Source organism: Nelumbo nucifera, chromosome 7 (assembly GCF_055504915.1).
Source record: "Nelumbo nucifera cultivar China Antique chromosome 7, China Antique-T2T, whole genome shotgun sequence".
Taxonomy (NCBI): domain Eukaryota; kingdom Viridiplantae; phylum Streptophyta; class Magnoliopsida; order Proteales; family Nelumbonaceae; genus Nelumbo; species Nelumbo nucifera.
In genome coordinates, this window is record NC_142655.1 from 21,354,683 (window position 1) to 21,374,030 (window position 19,348).

The 19,348-nt window shown below is 36.9% G+C and overlaps 2 protein-coding genes and 1 long non-coding RNA gene across 3 annotated transcripts; 1 reads left to right on the forward strand and 2 right to left on the reverse strand.

Moving 5' to 3' along the window:
- Positions 1–226: 226 nt before the first annotated feature.
- On the reverse strand, positions 227–6,028 carry LOC104593603 (uncharacterized). Its single transcript, XM_010253532.3, has 5 exons — positions 5,522–6,028; positions 2,101–2,430; positions 1,498–2,002; positions 854–1,009; positions 227–480 (listed from the first exon to the last, which is right to left on the reverse strand). The coding sequence occupies exons 1-5, from the start codon at positions 5,729–5,731 to the stop codon at positions 242–244; spliced, it is 1,440 nt and encodes a 479-aa protein (XP_010251834.2). The 5' UTR covers positions 5,732–6,028; the 3' UTR covers positions 227–241.
- A 2,336-nt stretch (positions 6,029–8,364) lies between these two features.
- Positions 8,365–12,001, reverse strand: LOC148790258 (uncharacterized). Its single transcript, XR_016078764.1, has 2 exons — positions 9,209–12,001; positions 8,365–9,119 (listed from the first exon to the last, which is right to left on the reverse strand). It is a non-coding gene; the product is annotated as an uncharacterized LOC148790258 (long non-coding RNA).
- Positions 12,002–12,822: 821 nt separating this feature from the next.
- Positions 12,823–18,371, forward strand: LOC104593601 (pentatricopeptide repeat-containing protein At2g01510, mitochondrial-like). The gene is made up of 2 exons (XM_010253529.2): positions 12,823–13,813; positions 16,772–18,371. The coding sequence occupies exons 1-2, from the start codon at positions 13,135–13,137 to the stop codon at positions 18,136–18,138; spliced, it is 2,046 nt and encodes a 681-aa protein (XP_010251831.2). The 5' UTR covers positions 12,823–13,134; the 3' UTR covers positions 18,139–18,371.
- The last annotated feature ends 977 nt before the right edge of the window (positions 18,372–19,348 follow it).

Genomic DNA, 19,348 nt, shown 5'->3' on the forward strand with positions numbered 1-19,348 from the left:
GAATGAAAACAGGGCAGGGACCATACTCTCCATCATCGACTGGAGAGAAAAATCAACCTCCATCCCCGGCTCCCCATACCATCTCCATTCCAATCAGGTTCCTCGTCATTCCCATCCTCGACCCCATCTGGGGGAGGCTAGGTACCCAGTGGGGATGGAGAAAATTGTCATGACAAGCTGGACATCTAGGTATAATATAAAGTATTTTATTTCTTTCTTGTTTATCAAAAGCCAACATGTTTTAACAATTGGCAGGTAAGGTCTTTTTGATGGAATGAACAAAAAAATGAGCAAATGATGTAATGGTTTTAGTAGCTTCATAGAATGAGACGCATCGGTAAATGTAAGTCGTAACCCTAATTCCTTCATAGACAACAGAGTTGGCAGGTGAAGTCTTTTTGATCCACGTATACATGGTTTTCCAGATCAATGACAATTGATCAAGGCTTTTGCTTTTCAATGTTTTTAACATTTTCTTTCCTGCAACAAAAAGAAAGGAGTAATCTATCAAAAAAAAATGGAAATCCTTATCAACGTTCCATTAATTGGGTCCTAACTAACCAATTTGAGTGGATAGCACCTTATGGGAATAAATTTTCAGGATCAATGTTTTTTCTTTATTATTTTCTTCCTGCCAGGATCTTATTCTGAAAGCAAAATTGGCAATCTATTGCCTATTTATAGCACAATATCATATGTAGTGTCCTTAATATTTATCACATGTTTTTTAACTACAAAATGGAACTCTTTATAGTGAAAATCCAATCAGACCTATCTAAAACTGCAAAATAGACAAGAAAATAATGAAGGGATGCATAGCTAGAATAAAAGGATACAATCCAGTTATATTCACCCTTGTGATCTATCTTTGGATCCCCCTGATCAAGCCTGGATACTCTCCATGCAACATTCTTGCAAGTTGTGTATTTGTACAGAATAAACATTTGACTTGCTCCCATCATCAAAAAAAAAAAAAACACTTGACTTGCTCCACTGTATATGCACGGCTCTGTCAATCATATCAACAGTAAAATTCAATTCAACAGTGCAAATATCATCTAGTTCATGCTTGAAGCCATCAACTTGTTATCTATGCTCTTTTACATATTGAAGCATTATATGTATTTTACTGGAAAGATCATGAATGGATTTAAGCCAGTGTTCCATAAACATTGCCACAAAGTAATAAACAAATAAATGAATAAAAACAATCATGTCGAATTGAAAGAGAAAATGCAAAAAGATACTTTCACATGACTACATGTCTAGTCTGAGTAGGTTCCCAGACAAGCTTGACAGAACCATTCCCAAGAGGAGAAGGAAACACATCAGATATCATGTATAAACAAAATACATCCTTGCGCAAGAAGAAATATATGAAAAGCACCAACTAAATTACAATAATTACAATCACAAGTATCAGATTTTGCCCTTACTAAATGCAACTACCTGCCCCACTATCAACCATCTGGGCATGAAATTTAAGCAACCACTTACGCCGGAGGTTTGGGCTTTTTGCAAGGAAGGACCTAGCAATTGTATCATGTTCATTTAAGTAATCAAAGGCTGAAGCAAGAAATGATTCATTGAAGCCTTCAGATTTCATAACTTCTGAATAAAGTACATGAGAAATGTCCTGGTAGCGAGTGTTTTTCAATGCTGCAGCTACCTCACCAATCTGCTTTGCTATTTCATCAATCTTTCTGCTAAAAAATTCCAAGGAACGACTTCTCTTCCCATGATGCCTGGCCTTGGATGATGAGTAATCAGGTGTCAGAGCCTGCTGCTTCTCAAACTGCATGCCCTCCCCTGTTTCTTCAGCATCAATATTCTCATCCAAAATGAAATCTTCATGTTCTGTAACAGGATCAGCTGATTCTACATTTACAATGGCATGGGATTTATCAAAACTTCCGGTAGGTTGATCTTTTCCACATACAATAATCATTTCATCATACATATCAATCTGCCTATTTAGGTACTGAGCAGCCTTCGGATGCACCTTAATCATCATGAAAGGTTTAGACACAAAATTAAATATATTCACAAGGAATAAGAAGAGAAAAAAAGAAAAGCTAAAATATATCACGTTTAACATACCGCAATATAATCATTGTATGCTTGGACATGTGCTGTTATCATCTTTTGGGTGTCATCCCATCCAAACTCACTATTTCTTTGCAGTGCCATTATGAAATTGTACCTTTTCTTTGTTGTCCTTAATCGATTCTCAACATTGTCAGCTGTACAGAGAACACCAAATTTTTTGCTTACATATGATGCTGCACGTGCATATGATGGCTTTTTAAATCCTTTATCACCCTTCTTTCCTTCCCTTGCTTCTTTGGCTAGAACTAGGAGGAGACAACGATCCATAGCAGGTGTCCACCTTAACTGCTTTATCCCAACATCCTTGTTTGACATTTCAACCTGTGTATGTAGCATGAAAGAACAAAAATAAATGCTTACTATACAATACAATCTGAAAATTTCACATGAAATGAATTAGTATATGAAGCAACTTTTGAATTCATCGCCTACAGGCATTGTGGGACCCATGAAGAGACATTACAAAACAAAGTTAGGCATGTCTTTTCATGGATCCTACCTTGTTTATAGGATGAAGAATTGGAGGATTTGCATAAGTCAAATGTTCAGTAGCATATTTCATTGATTCAAAACTTAGTCTAATAAGTTTCATTGATTACTGAAATAACTGAACCCAAAAAAAGAATTACCACCAATCTCCTTCTTGGATAAATCATTAAACTACACAGGCATAGTGGTGGAAAGGGATTTGAAAATTTAGTGAGATGGTTCAAAAAAAAATTGTCACATACTCTGGAAATACAGATATATCTTAGGGAAGCAAAGACTCTGGCTGCAGAGATAAGAGCTGCATATAAATGGAGACATAGATCAACTAATAGTATGGCTGATGCTTTGGGAAAATTCAGGGAGAGGACGATTTGAACAAAACCATAAAGAAAAAGGTTTTGGACTTGGACACGCACCAAACTCTAGCGCATCACACTTCTATCATACTAGATAAAAATACTAAAAACTAGGATTTGAGGCCAAAAAAGTTTTTTTTTTTTTTTTTTGGAGAAAATAGTGGGGCAAGGTGCCAAAAACGAGTAGATCTTGAAACATTAGCCCAAATCGGTATAAAGATAACCGAAAACAAAGTTATGGACTATGGAAGTTTCAATACATCTTATTGGCTAACCCATTAGCCATGACCTGGTGACCAGGTCAAACAGGTCAACAGTTCAACCACTAGGGTTGGACGGTTTTTGACCAAGCCAATAGTTTTTGAAGAATTTTTGGGTTTTAGGAAAACTGGAGCCAGAATTGTGACCAAGTGAAAGTTCGAATGTTTTTGACTGTCCAGGACCCTAGGTCAATGGTAGGTTGAAAACACTGGTTTGAAGACTCTCTATCTAGGAAAATACACAAGAAAGAAAGAGCCAGTTCCATGTTTCACACTTTATTGGTGCTTCCATTCATCAGTGACTTTTTTTTTATCAGCAACATACATACAGAAGTGACATCTCTAGTGTTATGCATATTCTTCTTAGTATAACAGAATTTTATTAAAAATAAAGAAAAATGAGATCCTCCTTCCTCTTCTTCCTCGTCCCTCTCCTCCTTCCTTCTCATCCCCCTCCTCTTAAGGAGGCTTATGCCTCTTACATTCTGAACTACGCCTCAGGCCTTCAAGTAGTGGAATGCCTCATGTCACGCCTCTGTGTTTTAAAACATTGGGGAAAAGATGTGGAAGTACTAGTTTGGTCTTTTTCTTTGCAATAACTCACTAGTATTAATCTTTTGGTGAAAAATCTCCCAGCAGAAGGGCTTATTTTATGAGGCACAGATTGGAACCAAACCACCTCAGCACTACTCCTTGCAATATTCTGCTTATTTATCTTCCACATGACCAAGTTCCCTCCTAGACAATTGTACAAGCCACCCTCTGGACCTTCTTATGGGTAACACAATTTTAAATAGCACATCCCAATTTGGGACCTCAGGGTTTTGCATAAATTGGCTTACCACACTCATTTCCAATGACATATTTGGTTTGGTAATAGGTTAATAGTACAAACTTATGTAGTCTATTAACAAACCAGACTCCTATACTTCCCTGAATCATCACAGGATTCACCTTGATTTGCACTTAACTTCATATTTGGTTCCATTGGAGGCTTTGTTGGCTTATAGCCCCGAACCAGACTCCTATAATTCACATGGAATATTCCTCGGTTGCTGAGGGAGCTCCACTACCCTCACATATGGGTAGCAGGATTACTACTCAGAAACTAATTGCTACAATTAGGAATCTTCCATGTGGAAAGTTTAGTTTGGCAATCAGAAAGAGTCCTTGTATTCCTCCTATTACAATTGATGAAAAAAATTGGCCCAAAATTCATTCCCACATGATCAAAATAAAGCTTCTTTTATAAGCAACATTTATATTAAAAAATATATTTGTACAGTTATAATTGATCGAGCTAAATCTGATACAAGTTTGGGTATAAGACTAATGTGCACACTTCAGGATTTGACACAGCCAATCGAATGGGCTGTGTACTTCCATTTTTTACAGTGGATGTTAAAGCTACCTCAACCAACATTCAAAATTTTTCAAGAAAACAAGGAGTCAATCAGTCAAGGAGACACAAACTTGTCATTCACCATGAAAAATAGAATTATGTACTTCCAACAAGGAGCAAAATGTTTTCCCCCTATCTGATGAACAGACACTTTATTTCTCCACATGGTAGAATAGGTAGGGTTGTGTACACAAGCTCCCTATTTGATCCAATTAGGAAGCCTTTTATATTTAAAGTAGTAAGTTTCCACCAAACTGAACAATCAGAAATTTACAACTTTTGGCAATAAATATGTCCCAACCTATTGCAACCTATATTAATCATGGAATCCAAGTAACTGGTACTAGATCCTTTTTAATTTGGCTATTTAAATGTCAGTTCTTGAATTTTGTAAGAACCATTAAGATGTAATCCCTTCCAATAAAAGTGAAATTTCATTAGATGTATTGGGAAAAAAATGTGACATGAACAACAAAAGACGCTAAATGAACATGAAAGGGTAGGACAATGGATTATATTTTTTTTTCTATTTTCATATATTTTAATACCTTAATTACTTAAAAAACTCTTTATTTTGTTATCTTCTAAGCATTTCATAAAATATAAGTTTTAGGAAAAAAACAATACAACTGCAGCAATCAAATGATTTCTCACAAAATATCAGCAGGTAGATAATTACACTACGATTTCTTCTTCTAATCGTGGACTATCTTCAAATACAACCAACATAAAAGCATATCAGCAAAGATACAACATCACCACGAAAACCATTCCAGTCGAGGAAACCAAGTTAAATAAGTGAAAAAAAAACGACAGACTAATCCTCAAAACCCACCAAGGAATTCATAGGAAATACATAAAATAAATTTAACTCCACAAGAGTTTTCATTAATTTCAATGCTCACCTGATTCCCGGACGTTCTAAAAGCTTTTCTAGAAGAATTCCCCTGGTCCGTAAAATTCAAGCTAGCTATTCGCTTCTTTGCGTGCTCCGGTAAACTCACCGATTCCTTTCCGGCATTCTCTGGCGTACCAGGCTTCTTTTCCAATGACGAAGAAGAAGATGATGAAGATGACGACAGAGAATTCGACGAAATCTGATTCTGGGTCGACATATCAGCAGCTCAAAAGAGTTACTAAACAAACACTAACCCTAACCCTAACTCATTCTGTAAAGCCTCATTCTGTGTAACTTTTCTTCTTGCTTACACATCAAGTAAGAAAGCTTGCAAGAACATCATAAGAAAGCGACTCCAAAACCCTAAAAGAACATCCAGATCACAGGAGATGGAGTGCAGAAGTGTGCTTGGATTGTTATTTTTTTCTTTTTCTTTTTTTTTTTCCAAAACTGAAAGAGCAAATGAGACTTGCTCTGTTGCGCTTCCTTCACCGTAAACTGGAAAAGGAAAAAAATTTTCATGCGAAATAACATTTTTCGCGTTTTTTGATTCGCGCCGTAAAATCGGAATAATGTAAAATATTTTGCCAGGAGACCGAACAGACCAGTTGCATGGATAAAACAGTAGACCCCAGATTGATTCTGTATAAACCATTGGATTGGTATATTTCATCTGGATAAATAGTTCAACGATACATGACCGTAGATCCTCAGTCCCTCTAAAATCTCCAAATAAAGATTCCAATCTGTTGGATTTTACACCTGGTATCATTGTTGCTCTTCTAGTTTGAAAACTCTGTCAGCGGTTCACTCTGCCGAATGCCGATACTAGCAGCAACGTATTATGTATGTGAGTGGTTGCCTGGTTGGGGACGATTTGTTTGGGCCTTTTAGAATTTGAGCTAGGCGTAGTCGTAGGGTTGATCATTCTTAGCCCAGCCCAACCTGGACCCACATATCTGGTCCGGTCAGAGCCCAATGCTTCTAGGCCCAATTGACTTGGAATTATACGTTATAATCCTTAGGCCTTTAGGCCCAGAAGGCTGTGGTACGGGCCGTGGCTTACTTGGATCACCTTATATTAGGTGCCCGTTCGGGAAGGCTTTCATGCTGCCGCTTCTGGCTTTGTGAGGTGGGTCCCACACAGACGGCTTAAAAAAACCCACAGCTCAGCCCGATTTGAGTTGGATTAGGTTTATACTCTTTTATTAGAAATACATAGATATATAAGATCAATTTTTGTTTTCTTCTTTCTCTGTTATCTGGTTTCTTTTGTTTCTTTTAACTCTGTAGTGCAAGACTAGAATATTACGATGGAGAGAAGACCATGGAAAGATGGGAAAGACATAATGCTTCCAGCGGGCTACAGATTTGCACCCACTGACGAAGAATTGATAGTCTATTACTTGGCTGAAAAGACGAGAGATCCCACTCTAAGAATTCATACGATCACTGAAATCAATATCTACCAATTTGACCCTGAGCAGCTTATAGGTACGTAGCTTTCTTTGTAACAATTTTTTGTTTAATTTCTTTGTTACGTTTTTTCTTCTTTCAATCTACATTTTTTTCTTCTATTCTTGGTTGTTCTCTACTTCTCTATGTCGATCATCCCTGATTATGTTCTGAAATCTGAAAAATCTTGATGTGGGTATGGCCTAAAAGTGGGCAAAAATTAAAGAAAATGTTTATGGGTGAACCAGCCTTGGATTGGATGGTTCATTGTATGTTTATGGGATGTTCCTTTGGGGTTGAACCTTCTGGTCAATCATGATGTGGGTATCATCTAAAATAGGTAAAAACCAGAAAGAAAAAGAAAATCAAGATTGAAACAGCCTTGGTTTGGATGGTTCAATCTATGTTCATGGGATGTTCTGGGACTGGGCCCGGTTTAATAGTTTTTAATCTTTGAAACTTGTAGCGTAATGGGTTCACCTTGTTGACTCTAGCCAGTCCTTTTCGTCTTCTTGTTTGGTGAATGAGTTGACAAACTGCACGTCTTAAGGTGAAAAGTTGTGAGGTGAGAGAAGGTTGTTCAGGCGAGAGTGAGAGTCTGAGAGAGAAAGAGAGGAGTTCTCAGACATTTTCTCTTCCGCAAACCCCTCCACTTAGCTAAGCTACCCTCCTCAGGTGACCTAGCCTGAAGAGTTGAGTCACCAACATTGTCTCCATTAACCTCATCAAATACAGGCTCTTGCATTGTTGGCATGCTAGTGGTTTCATTCACTGATGCTGCCTCACGCCTATTTAGTTCCATATTAGTGAATGCCCCAACACCAGTTACTTGATCATTTCCACATACTATAGCTAGTTGGTCATAGTTGTGGATGGATTTTCTCCTAAACTGCTTTGTTTCTGGGTGTCCCCGTTTAGTTGTAATGGATCAATTGCTACAAGTTCATATCTTACTTGTGTATTGTAATATTTAGGATGGATATCATATTGAAGTTTATCTGAATGTATTCATTCCACATACGGTGCTCTGGGAAAAACCACTAGAGTTGATGATGTTCGTTATCATAAAGTTCTTCTTTATTGTCTTCATTCAATTCCTAATGTGGTTCTGTACACACTCCACTTCATATTTTAGACTTGTGGCTCTTGCAACTGTAGTGTATGGCAAAGCCTTAAAGCTCTTGTCAACCTTGTGTCCAAGGGTGGCTTGCTCCACCAGAGTTTCAATCTGTGTTATCCATCTCACTTGTCCAACTCATGTTCACCTTATTAGCTCTACCATCAATTTCGTTGGATTTAGTATCCATGTCTAATTCTAACCAAACAACAATAAGTCAAATTACACAATGAACACAATAAAATTCATACATCTAGCGTGCCACCTCAACTAGTTCATAACAATATTTCAACCAATATCAACCAAATTTATACCAAGTTCCATCATTCCAGTCATCCATAAAAAAAAAAAGAAAAAACACACACATAGTACAACTAAAAATAATAATGTCCAACACAAGATAGTTGTGTTCTTAACATAAACTAGTCAAAGGGAAGAAAATAAAAAATGCTAATAATTAAATAAAGAGTACATGTACATTGTGAAGTCAAACATAGAAATACATGTGAAGATTAAACAAAGAAATTTAACGCCGATGCCTTGACCGAGCCAACTGATAATCTGCCCACATTTGATTTGCTATCTCGTCTCTAAGACGATGTCCTTCTCTGACAGACTCATTTCTACTAACGTGTTGAGACGGTTGAGATGCTTGAGTATCATCTACCACTTCCCCATCATCTGCATCAACCGTTGCACCTTCAACAACATTGTGATCATATTGAGACATGATTCGGTCATACGGATCCACAACCATGGCATGGTTATGCAATATGCAACATGCATAGACAATTTTTACTTTTGTTTTGAATGGGTAATGCTACTCAGAAACCAATAGTGGAAACCGCTTCTTGAGAACCCCAAAAATTCGCTCAACTGCATTTCATAGTGAAGCATGACGGAGGTTGAATAATTCTTTGGGGTTCTCAGGTTGATGTGCACCCCATTCCTTCAAATGGTATCTTGTGCTCTAATACAATGTTAAGAAGCCAAGACTTTAGAGCAAACCCAGAATATACCAAGTAATATTTACCTATTTCAACATATGAGAAAATGATTAGATACCAATTACCAATTTCCACATTTACACCTGATATGGCCTATATGGATATGTATTAGCACCTTGTGGGACATGTAGTTTGTGTTCCTTTGCCATTGCACTACTTAACATGCAAGAGTCCGATGCAGCACCCTCTCATCCAAGTAACACGTAGGTGAAAAGCAAGTTGAAATAACACGCAACAAGGATATTTTGTTTTGGGTAAGACTTACGACCGTGTAATCTAGCTACATCTGCAAGCAAAACCTTCACAGGTATGTGTGTCCCGTCAATTGCCCCAACATAATCCTACCAAGCAAAGCATATTGATTGTACTATGTGATTCACTACCTAAATCAACATAGATAATTGAAATATGTAATATTGTCACTTTCCTTACCTGAAAATATAGCCAAAAGTCGTGTTGGTTTCCAATCTTTGGTGGTGTGTCAAGACTACTTGGTTGGATCAGGTATCTATCTTCTAAACTCAAAATTGCATCTAACACAGAGTTGAAGTGGCGGCTAACAGTCTCTCTAGATCTACTAAAATGAAATCCCATAGTCCTATTCCTAACATTATGTGCTAAAATGTACAGGAATCTAACAACTTGTTCTTCTACACTAGTCTTCAATGTATCATGAAGTCGTCCGATCTTCAATAGAATTTTACACAACCTGTAGAAGGATTCCTTCCCCATTCTGAGTTGGTTGTAACAATCAACTTATCATCCCTTATACAACCGATCCAATAAATCTTGTCTTTGTAAGTCTCGATTGACAGAAGGTTCCCTATTAACATAGTCCAACCATTCTTGTACAAGGGTCAATGCAACTGCAACTCCACTAGTTGCAACTCCAGCAATCACAATCAACATCTCATTGTCCATCCGTGTTTATATAGAATAAATGATCTAACCTTGCTTGGTATTAATGTTTTTAATGAGAGGGCAATTTAATCAAATAATAGGGAAAATTTAACAATAATCAACTGTCACACAATGTATTTGAAATAATAGTATTAAAAAAAATATAGTTTGAAGGTTTAGTGGATACTATGGCCCATCCGGCCTAATCTCTCTCTCTCTCTCTCTCTCTCTCTCCCTCACTCACTCACTCACTCATTCTCTCTCTCCCTCTCAACTTATCTCTCTTTACTCTTACACACACACACTCTCTCTTTCTCTCTCTCTCTCTCTCTCCCTCTCCCTCTCTCTCACACTCTGTGTGTGTATGTTTCCTGCTTTCTACAAGTTTTTACCCACAAAAAAACACACACAAATCAAACATATTAAATAAAAAACATTAAATAAACAATATTCAACAAAATAACAAGACAAACATAACACAAACCAGTTATGGGGTTGATGGCATTCACATATGAACCCTCAAAGAGCTATAATAAGCCCACTTTGAATAACCATATAAAACCCACAACAAATCAGCACTTAGAGGCTTTCTCTTGGGATGCTTCAATAACAGCCTTTTAGACATAAGAAACAATTGCGTTACTAGCTTTGGATATTTGATGGACTACTTGCTTTTGCTTCAGTCAAGTTTCTTAGAGCAGCAGTTTGTGCACTCAATTTCACCAAATGTGCAACATCATAACTTATATACAATTTATGAGCTGTTTCTATGAGATGATAGCAATATTTTAAAGAGTGTGAGGTCTGAGTTGAGATGTTAAGATATTATAATGTGTGAGAAAAAAATATAAAACTATGCACACAGACTATTTATATTTAACAAGAATGTGATAGATGAATTAATCATCATCATCATCATATAAAGGACTATAAAGTACTAGGAGCTTAACAAAGATTTAATTGCGTTCATGCAAATAGGTATTAAATAACTAATAATTTAAATAATCGCATGCACATACACACACATGGTGGACATGTTATTGACATAAGGTGCCTTAAGGTTGAAGTATGTGGTTATACTTGTAAGCATGATTGTCAAAGGTTAAGTCTCATGGTGTTTCTCTTGAATCTTGCCTCAAGGCAAGCCTCATAGACCTTTTTAAAACACTAGATGAAGAGTTGGATGAGTTCTTTCATAAATTTTAAAATGAGAGCCAATGGAACACTGCAAATCAGGTAGTTTTGACTACTAACAGTTTGAGAAATTGAAGTATGAAATTGTGAGGTGCACCTCCTCCTCATCCTCCTCCTTCTTCTTCTTCTAAGGGTTATTTCTCTTTTACATGATTATCTATTCTTCTATTATCATCTTCTATTTTGTTTTCTACAATACCCATTCCACTACCTACACACTAGTAGGATATCTCTCCCTATCCTACATCACCAAGTTTTTAACTTATCCCAAGACAATGTTACATAACAAGCCCCCACATACATGCTATAAAAGGAATGACCTCTCAAGTTTGAGATGAATGGTAAAAATCCAAATATAACATTTGATTAATGGTTGGATTATTGAATAACTACCAATGCTTTGGATTTTTTTTAATATATGAAGAACTAGCACAACTGAAAGTTCACTCTTGAAAAGAAGCGGATATGCTTTTTTAATATAAACAGATAAGTTTATAAAAATAATAACTCTTAAAATATATGAAAAACTAGCACAACTGAATCCTTCATGATCCATTATATATTGTTTTCCTAAATTAGTAAAAATAATAACTCTTAAAATATATGAAAAACTAGCACAACCGAATCCTTCATGATCCATTATATATTGTTTTCCTAAATTTATAAAATAGTAACTCCTAAAATATATGAAAAACTAGCACAACCGAATCCTTCATGATACATTATATATTGTTTTCGTAAATTTATAAAAATAATAACTCTTAAAATAGCCATCCATTGATCAACAATACATAGAAAAATGAAAGAGAGAATGTGTTACCTCATGCCAAGATACAATGTTTTGTTGTTTTAGATGACCTGAAGCAATATATATGTATGTATATATATATATATATATATATATATCAACAAAAAAAAACAGTAGATCTGAGATCAATAGAATAAAAAAAATGGTTTGAACGTTAGATCTGGGTTCGTGTTAATGTCCGATGAGCGAACAAATGCTAGATTTGAGTTCATATTCATGTTGATGTCCAGATCTGGAACAAACAAATGCCAGAAGCCAAATCTGGAGCTCCGACGAATGAACTGGCGATGAGAAAGGAACTAGCGAACTCAAATGCCAAAAGCCAGATCTAGACGACCAAGTATAGATGGAATTGGCAATGAGATTTGGAGGGGAACCCATCTAATGAAACAAGACAAAAATGGTATAAAAATAAACTGAAATGACGGGAGAATGCCAGATCGAAACTTACCTAACGAGGAAAACGCTAGAGGCGATGCCGAAGATGTTACTATTGGCCGACTAGAAGAAATGGGACGAAGTCCGGTAGGTCCCTCTCGATAATATTTTCTCACAATTTGCCTTTCTGAATGGGGTCTTTTTGATGAGACCCCATTGATTTTTGGAAACTCACGACCCTGTTTTTTTTCTTCCTTTCCCGGGGCTTCCTTTGAAACAAAGGCATGAAAAAGGGAATATTCCCCAAAGATTCTTCCCATACCATGAGTTTCTCAGCAACCAAATCTATCATTAATGAGTGAGGAAATAGAGGGGGTAAAATGTTAGAATATGAAAGTTCAGGGGCTCTTTGAAAAGCATAAAAAGTATAAAAGTATAGGGGCTAAAAATTAGAAAGTTCAGGGGCTCTTTGAAAAGCATAAAGGTTAGGAATTTGCTTTGTTCAGGAGCTGGGATAAATCTCGTTGTCCACCCGACCGTTAGTTTGCTACCAATGAAAATTAATTATGTTTGTCTCAGTTTGAAAAACTCTGTTACGGTTGAGTTCACCGGTACCGTAGCTTAGGGCTACAACCGAAAATCATAAATCATGGCCTTAAATAGATCAATTGCAGCGGCCGCACCAAGAAATCACTTCATCGAATTCAAGGTGGGAAGATGACAGCGCTACGACCAAGTGTGGCTTGTTTACGGTTTAACCCATGGAGCTAGCTTGCATTAGTCAGAATTCTCCATCTTTGGCTCTCTCCCAAACCAAATCCATCTCTCTCCTCAAGCAATCCCACGCTCAGCTTGTCAAGTTATCTACACCCTGTAACCTCAGTCTCACAGCCAAATTGGTCGCCTCCTACGGTAAGTTCGGGGACTTGGAATCCGCCCTTTCTGTCTTCGACCGATGTCCGCAACATCCAGATGCATTTCTCTTCAACTCACTCATCCAGGCTCACATCTGTGGCTCCCTCTTCCGACAGGCCTTTCAAATTTATCTGCAAATGTTGGAGCTTGGTGTCTCTCCTAACCGATACACGTTCCCTCTCCTCCTCAAAGCCTGCTCCACTTCGTTTATGCTCAGTCAAGGGGCCCAGCTTCATGCGCACTGTGTGAAATTTGGACTCAATTCAAGTCCGTTTGTGACGGTTGCGTTAATGGATATGTATATGAAAAACGGGTTGATTGATAGTGCACGCCGATTGTTTGACAGAATGGTTGAACGAGATGTTGTTTCTTGGAATGCATTTCTATCGGGCTATTCACAGAATGGGAGGCCAGAAGAAGCCTTAGGAGTCTACAATAGGATGAGGGTGGCAGGTGTGACTGTTGACTTTGTCGCTATTGCATCTGTAATCTCTGCTTGCTCACAGCTGCGGTTCCTTCACCAGGGTAATTGAATTTTGATGACTTCACACTCATATATATTTTTATTTTCTGTAAATAATTACTTTTTTATAAAATTTACCTGGATAGTTTTTTTTTTAATTTATTCGTGGATTATAAAAGCTCAGTATTGATATGAACAGAACTGGAAAATGGCATAACATATATCTGTATGGACTTTGTACTCATCCTATTCCTATCCTCCGCAATAAAAAGAAGTCAAAATGTCAAATAACTCCTCTCAAGTTGACTGTAAAACTCCATTTTCTGACTAAAGTTTGATTTTAATAATATTTTACACCCTATCTCCCAGTGTCAACTTTTTTTTTTTTCCGAAAGTAACTTTCAATACATAAATTTTGTTGAGCAAACCAAGCTCCTACTCCTTTGTATTTTAGAACCTTTTATTATACTATCTTCTTTTAGATCTGTGTTCTTCTTTGTTTATATGGTTTTGTGGATACCCAAAAGAGTTCCTATTAGGTAAGAGGCTACTGAAAAACAGGGGTGCAACTTGGGTTGGTCCTACCCATTTGGGTTGAAGATTGGGTTAGGGTTAGGTTAGAAAATGTCAATGTGATAAAAAGATGAGTTTGATTGAAGATTCTATTAGGGTTAGAGTTAGAAAATGCCAACTCGATATAAAGTCAGGTTCAGTTAGGATTGATGCCTTTGGGCAACTTGAACTAACCTTAATTATTAAACTTCTAATTATATATGCTTTTAAACTATGTAAAGATATATGTATTGATTTGTATATATAATTATTTTACGTAAGAAGGGAGTGAGAGGGGATGATGATGAGAAAGGGATATTTATTGTAAGATATTACTATAATATGATGTCTTTTTATTATTTACACATTTAATACTACTAATACCCATGTTTGCATGAATATGATAGTACATATTTATGCTTATATTTATAAATTAGGTATACAAGGCTTCAAACCAACAAGGTTTGGTGCCCTCCCTACTAAGTATTTAGTACCCCTGAGGAGCCAATTATAGAGCACTGGAAACCTGGGACCCCATTGTTGAATTGTTCCAATGTAAGTAGACCGAGTAGAAGCAATTCTTATCAAAAGGAGGAAAATTGGTACTTCTACACAATGCACTGTCAAACCGCCATACTTATTTTTATCGTCCTTGTTCTCTATAGTCTATACCCATCTCTATTGTCAATATTTCAACAGTCCTGTTGAAATTGATGCTTAGCTTAGTCCAGCTAAGAGTCTTTTCCTCTTGAGTCCATGAAGTAAAAAGAAAATAACTGACTAGCACATATACCTGGATGTAGAAATCTGGCTACAGATCTGCAATGTGGGAAAGCAAATATTGATCCTTGGGCTCAGTTTGGAAAGAGTACAAATACAAATATGTAAGTGAAAATATAGGTTTAGAAATACAATATACAAGACTTTGCACTGTAAATATACAAGACTAACACTATACTAATTCATAAAACTCCTACAAATCTTGATTCTATGTAGGAGAAATGACCATATACAACCTTGTTCACAAAACTTGGCTTACTATTGTCCCTTCTTGAATGCTATATAAAGGTGTTACCTATTTGTTTATTTGTACTGGTTTCTCTCAAACCAAGGAGAAATGTATACCTATAGCTAAAATCCATTTGGTCTAATATGTATATCTTACGGTTATAAATTAGAATCAGTAGAAAGAATAAGAAGAGAAGAAGGGTTCGAATGTGGTGTGTTATTCACTGTTCACACCCACACACCAAAAATCTTATGATGACAAATTAAAAAAAACCCTTGCAACACAATGTATTCTCAACAGAATCAAAAGGTTGTCTCTACTCCTAGCAGAGATATAACTAAGGGAATGTTTATAAGGCATCCTGAATCGGGCTATCTAAATACTAAAAACCCAGTGACTTCTCTAATTGGGTTAACTTTGTTTTTTGCTACTCTGATTGGGTGAATTACATTAGGTGGGAAAGCAACCGATTTTTTTTTTTTTCAATAACACTGCAGTACACTTTCTAGCTACCAAATTTTTTTTCTCAATAACCTTTTTTGGTAAAGATCTAGAGGATCTTTCTAGGTGATCATTTTCATTTTTTGGATAAGTGAGGAATCACTATATGGAAAATAGAGAGGAAAAACACAATAAAATATTTCACATTTTAAAGCTGCTCAGTAACTTGCAGTCTGTATGATATAGAAATCCTTCAATTATATAGTACAAAAATTGGTCCCAACTCTTCAATCAAGAATCTGTGAAATAATTGTGTGCACCAACAATCTGTTTCCCAACATTTTCTCTGCTACTTAGGTCTATGAACATCTGTCTTTAATGTTATCGGATAATCCGATAGGCTATTTCTTAGCAGTTCGGATCTCCTACCCACACCTCACTACAGCTGCACATTGAGAATATCTCCCGTATTTGCATGTTACCCATTCATGGGGAGATATTCCCAGTGTACAGCTATAGTGTCTTGTGGGTAGGAAGTCTGAATTGATTTCTTAGATGGTTAAGGCCACGTTTGGAGTACATTTTGGCCTAAACAGACTTCTGAAAAGTCATTTTTTGAGATGTGCTTTTTGAAAAGGCACTTTTTTTACTATTTGGCTACTCGTTGCCTTTTTGTTTAATTCCAATGGAGCTTTTTGCATAAAAAAAAGCCTGTTTTGAGTTTTTTTGCCATTTTTTTTTCACTAGCTTTTGGCTTCTCCAACATAAAAAGCACAAAAAGCCTGTTGGAGACTCCCAAATGAAGGCCTAAGATAAATAAACCACTGTGTCTATAGTAGTATGAGATTTCCTTGCTAATTGAAACCAATAGGTCGTTCTGGAACCTTCTTTGTGTTCACAGATGAGGGCATAAGGCTTGACTAACTAGAAGGTGGATGGTTTCCTCTGGGGGTGTTTTGTTGTATACACTATTTATTAATATTTAATTGAAGTTAGTAATTTTTATTAATTTATACAGGCAAGTGGATTCATTCTTGGGTGATAAAGAATGGATTTGGTGCTGATGTTGTCATTTCTACTGCTCTTTTGGAGATGTATGCAAATTCTGGTGACTTCTGGTTGACTAAGAAATTGTTTGAAGAAATGCCTACGAAAGATTTGATTGCTTGGAATTGCCTGATTTCTTGTTATGTCCAAAGTGGGATGATAGGTGATTCCTTTGAATTGTTTAGAAAAATGCAACACAATGGATTGAAACCGAATGGCTCTACTTTAGCTGGAATTTTACCTGCTGTTGGCCGTGTTGGTGCACTCCATTTGGTAAGATCCTGTCATGGTTTTGCCATCAGGAATGCTTTGGACTTGGATGAGTATGTAATGACTGCTTTGATGGATGCTTTTGCCAAATCTAGTGACTTAGTTGCTGCCCAGAGGCTGTTCAATCTCATTCCTAATAAAAGTGTTGTTGCTTGGAGCTCCATGATTGATGGATATGGCACCCATGGTTATGGGGCTGAGGCCATCATGCTGTTTGAGAAAATGCAAGAAAATAATATCAAACCTAATCACATCACCTATGTTGGAGTTTTATCAGCTTGTGCTCATGCTGGATTTGTTGAAGAGGGTCAAGGATATTTCCGAAAGATGGTTGATGTCCATGGCATCATCCCACGTCTGCAGCACTATGCTTGTATGGTGGACATGTTTGCACGTGCAGGGCTTTTGGACGATGCAGTGTCTTTGATTAATCAAATGCCCACTGAACCATCTCCAGGCATATGGGGTGCATTGTTGGGTGGATGCAGGATCCATGGCCATGTTGAACTTGGTAAATTTGCTGCTGAGCGGCTATTTGAGTTGAACTCTGTAGATCCAGGTTTCTATGTCTTGCTGTCAAACATATATGCGGCTGCTGGGATGTGGTCAGAAGTACGAGAAATAAGGGGTTTAATGAGAGAAAAAGGCTTGAGGAAACCAGCAGGCTGGAGCTCAATTGAGATAGGTAATAAGGTTCATTGTTTCATCTCCGGTGACATGTCCCACTCAGATTCTGGTAAAATATATCAAAAATTAGAGGAATTGATGGAAAGAATCAGCAAAGTTGGATATACTCCTGCGACTAAAGTTGTCTTACATGATGTGGAAGCTGATGTGAAGGAAAATGTACTGAGGAGTCATAGCGAGAAATTGGCCATGGCTTATGGCTTGCTAAAAGCAGCACCTGGTACACCCATTAGAATATTGAAAAATCTTCGAACGTGTGAAGATTGCCATGTTGCTGCAAAATTCATATCAAAGATCACGAATACAGAAATTATCTTGAGGGATGCTGTCAGATTTCATCATATCAAAGAGGGAGTGTGTACATGCAGGGATTATTGGTAAATCTGTACATTATTATAAAAAAGGTAGCCAGTCCTGATCTGCTATGCTTGATGCACTGTACTCTTGGCTGTTTGCAAAAAGCCAACATCATCTCTACATACTCATGTGCAGCCCCCCCTTGAAGCAAAAATAATAAAAAAGAAAAAGAAAAAAAGAAAAAGAAAAGCCCACAGCTCAGCTCGAGACTCTTATATATTTACACACATAAGATAAGATCATTGTTTGTTTTCTTCTTTCTCTGTCGTCACGTTTCTGTTGTTTGTTTTGACTCTTTAGTGGAAGATTAGAGAATTAACATGGAAAGAAAACCATGGAAAAACGTTAAAGGCATAATGCTTGCTCCAGGCTTCAAATTTGCACCCACTGATGAAGAATTGATAGTCTATTACTTGGATGAAAAGACGAGAGATCCCACTCTGAGAATTGATACAATCACTGAAATCAATATCTATCAATTTGACCCTCAGCAGCTTATAGGTACGTAGCTTTCTTTGTAACAATTTTTTGTTTAATTTCTTTGTTGCGCTTTTTCTTCCTTTAATCTGCTTTTTTTTTTCCTTCTATTATTGGTTGTTCTTTATACCGATCATCACTAATTATGTTCTGAAATCAAAATCTTGATGTGGGTATGGCCTAAAAGTGGGAAAAAGTGAAAGAAAGAGAAAATCAAGACCAGAGATCCCATGTATATGGGTGAACCAGCCTTGGTTTTGATGGTTCATTGTATGTTTATGGAATGCTCTGGGGTTGTTACCTTTAGGATTGAACCTTCTGGTTCTGCTTAATTTTGTTCTGAAATTTGAAAATCGTGATATGGGCATCGCCTAGAAGTAGGAAAAATCCAAAAAGAAAAAGAAAATCAAGATTGAACCAGCCTTGGTTTGGATGGTTCATTCTATGTTCATGGGATGTTCTGGGTCATGTTTAATAGTTTTTAATCTTTGAATGGGTCCCTTTTGTGTTGTTGTTTAGTGAAGGTTTGTTGTTTAGTGAAGGCAATATAACAATGTTGAGTTGATATAAACTGCATTTCTTAAGGTGAAAAGGTTAAGCCTCTTCTTTTGTGAGGTAAGAGAAGGTTGTTCCGACGAGAGTAATGTGAGAGAGAGAGAGAGAGAGAGGAGTTCTCAGACATTCTGGGGATTGACATATTTAACGGAAAGAAGCTTGAAGATGTTGTTTTGGGATTTCGTGAAGATGGTTTTGAGAA

Excerpts from the sequence above, each read along its gene's own strand:
- LOC104593603 (XM_010253532.3), bottom strand. The coding sequence starts at position 5,731 with ATGTCGACCCAGAATCAGATTTCGTCGAATTCTCTGTCGTCATCTTCA. Across the intron at positions 2,431-5,521 it reads TTAGAACGTCCGGGAATCAG|GTTGAAATGTCAAACAAGGA; the intron begins GTGAGCATTGAA and ends CTACATACACAG. Across the intron at positions 1,010-1,497 it reads AAAAAGCCCAAACCTCCGGC|AGCCGTGCATATACAGTGGA; the intron begins GTAAGTGGTTGC and ends TATGATTGACAG.
- LOC104593601 (XM_010253529.2), top strand. The coding sequence starts at position 13,135 with ATGGAGCTAGCTTGCATTAGTCAGAATTCTCCATCTTTGGCTCTCTCC. Across the intron at positions 13,814-16,771 it reads GCTGCGGTTCCTTCACCAGG|GCAAGTGGATTCATTCTTGG; the intron begins GTAATTGAATTT and ends TAATTTATACAG.